The sequence below is a fragment of the Pogona vitticeps genome, chromosome 3 (genome assembly GCF_051106095.1).
Source record: "Pogona vitticeps strain Pit_001003342236 chromosome 3, PviZW2.1, whole genome shotgun sequence".
In the NCBI taxonomy this organism is placed as follows: domain Eukaryota; kingdom Metazoa; phylum Chordata; class Lepidosauria; order Squamata; family Agamidae; genus Pogona; species Pogona vitticeps.
In genome coordinates, this window is record NC_135785.1 from 265,647,588 (window position 1) to 265,649,777 (window position 2,190).

Sequence of the window (2,190 nt, forward strand, 5' to 3'; positions counted from 1 at the left end):
GCGCTCCCCCCCCATACCCGCTTTCCGTGCCAGGCCGTTGAGGGGCTCTGCTGAGACCCCACGCCTACGGGTCCTACAAGACTAGGGGAGAAGAACCAGCCCCCGCCCCGCTGTGCCCCACAACAGCCCCATGGGGCGGTGGCCGCCGAGGGGGCGGGAAGGCGATTACGCGGAGGCAGGGGGAGCTCTCGGTTTCTGAGCCTTAGGGGAGGGGGGCGAGGGCCCCCCCAGGCGGGAAGGGGCGGGGAGGCCACCGAGTCCGACCGACCGCTCCGGGCAGGAGCCGGCCACCCTCCGTGGGCCCGTCGGCGCCCCGTCGCTTTCGAGGCCGGATGGCCACCGCTCCTCCTGAGGGCTCCACCACCCGAGAGCCCTTCCCGGAGCAGCCGGCGCAGCGGCCCCCCCCCCCAGTCACGGCCCGAGGGCCCCGAAAGAGCCAGGGGCGCCCCGCAGAGGGGCCTCGATCCACCCTTGGGGAGCGCCTCCACGGCTCCACGGCAGGGAGCGGGCTGGCAGCCCGCCTCCCCCCCGAGGCCACCGAGCAGGGCCGTCGGGGGGGGGGGGGAGGCTCAAGTCTGACCTGCTGGCCCCACCCAGGTGGGGGCGGGGCGGGGGCGGAGCCTCCCCCCCGGCGATAAAAGGCCTCCCCCGCGCCCGTGGCTTCAGTTCCACTCCCGGATTCTCCTGCGCATCTGTACGGACCGCGACCCTCCTCCTCCTCCGCCTCCACCATGGTGCACTGGACCGCCGAAGAGAAGCAGCTGATCACCAACATCTGGTCCAAAGTGGACCTCGGCGTCGTGGGCGGGGAAGCCCTCGCCTGGTAAGGGAGCGGGGGAGCCGGACGGGACGGGACGGGACGGGGCGGGCGGGCGGCTTTCTTGCCCCGTGGGGTGGGTGGCTGGGGGGTTGGTTGGGGGCGCCGGGCTGGTGGGGGGCTGCCCGCCTGACCGCCCTCCCTCTCACCCCGCAGCATGCTGGTGACCTACCCGTGGACCCAGAGGTTCTTCACGGAGTTCGGCAACCTCTCCAGCGCCCAGGCCATCCTCGGCAACCCGCGGGTGAAGGCGCACGGCAAGAAGGTGCTCACCTCCTTCGGGGAGGCCGTCAAGAACCTGGACAACGTCAAGGAGACCTTCGCCAAGCTGAGCGAGCTCCACTGTGACAAACTCCACGTGGACCCCGAGAACTTCAAGGTGAGCGAGGCCGGAGCCCCTTCGCGGGCGGGAGGGCAGGAAGGCGGGCAGGTGGCGCTCCCCGATGTCGGCCGGGGTCGGGGGTCGGCGGTGCCCTCGCCGCTGGAACACCCCCTCCTCCCCCTTGTTCCGAACCATGAGGGCCATGGAGGGGGGGCGGAAGGGCAAAGGGTGGGAGGGGTGACCCTTTGCTCCCCAAACCCCCGTGGCGTGACCTCCTCGCTCCGCCCGTTGGCTCAGCAAAGTCGGAGGCAGTGGCGCAGGAGGAGGAGATGCCCAGCATGTCCGTCCTTCGGTGCTTGGGGGCAGAATCTGGTAGTCTGTCCTGCCAGTGGAGGGCAGAGGACGGGGGACAAAGGCCCCCTGGCCGGCAGTGGCAGCACTCGAACCCAGAGCTCTGGGGCCCCTCCAAACCCAAGGGTGGCAGAACAGGTCCTCTGGCTGGGATTGGTGCAAAGGTGCTCCTTGCTGCCTGTTTCACAGCCTGCCTCTGCCTCTCCCCCCCCCCCCCGCCCCCGCTCCATTTCTATGGTGCTTCCTTGGAGCAACTGCACCTCTTTCCTCTCTCCCTCCCTTCCTTCCTTCCTTCCTGCTGGCAAAGGATGCCCCTGCCTGGCTGTATCTTTGGGGGAGCAGCGGCAGCAGGGAGGAGGTGCTGGGAGGGGTCACTGCCCCCCCAGGGGAGTGGGCAAAGGGTTCAGGCAGAACCTTCCATGTGTCCCTTTCTTCTCTTCCAGCTTCTGGGCAACATCATCGTCATTGTCCTGGCGGGTCATTTTGGGAAGGAATTCACCCCCGCCTGCCACGGGTCTTTTCAGAAGCTGACCGCGGTGGTGGCCCATGCCCTGTCCCGCCGGTACCACTGATTGAGCCACTCTGCAGGAAAAGCAGCCACCTGTGACCACGTTGCTGCCATAGGAAGTGACCCCCCCCCCGATGCCAGTCTTATTCAACCTTGCTGCCAAATAAAAGTCATCCCTGCAATTTGACCAGA

The 2,190-nt window shown here is 68.4% G+C and overlaps 1 protein-coding gene across 1 annotated transcript; it reads left to right on the plus strand.

Moving 5' to 3' along the window:
- The first annotated feature begins 652 nt into the window (after positions 1–652).
- On the plus strand, positions 653–2,190 carry LOC140701279 (hemoglobin subunit beta-2). Its single transcript, XM_072993333.2, has 3 exons — positions 653–823; positions 974–1,196; positions 1,934–2,190. The coding sequence occupies exons 1-3, from the start codon at positions 732–734 to the stop codon at positions 2,060–2,062; spliced, it is 444 nt and encodes a 147-aa protein (XP_072849434.2). The 5' UTR covers positions 653–731; the 3' UTR covers positions 2,063–2,190.

Excerpts from the sequence above, each read along its gene's own strand:
- LOC140701279 (XM_072993333.2), top strand. The coding sequence starts at position 732 with ATGGTGCACTGGACCGCCGAAGAGAAGCAGCTGATCACCAACATCTGG. Across the intron at positions 824-973 it reads GGCGGGGAAGCCCTCGCCTG|CATGCTGGTGACCTACCCGT; the intron begins GTAAGGGAGCGG and ends CTCACCCCGCAG. Across the intron at positions 1,197-1,933 it reads TGGACCCCGAGAACTTCAAG|CTTCTGGGCAACATCATCGT; the intron begins GTGAGCGAGGCC and ends CTTCTCTTCCAG.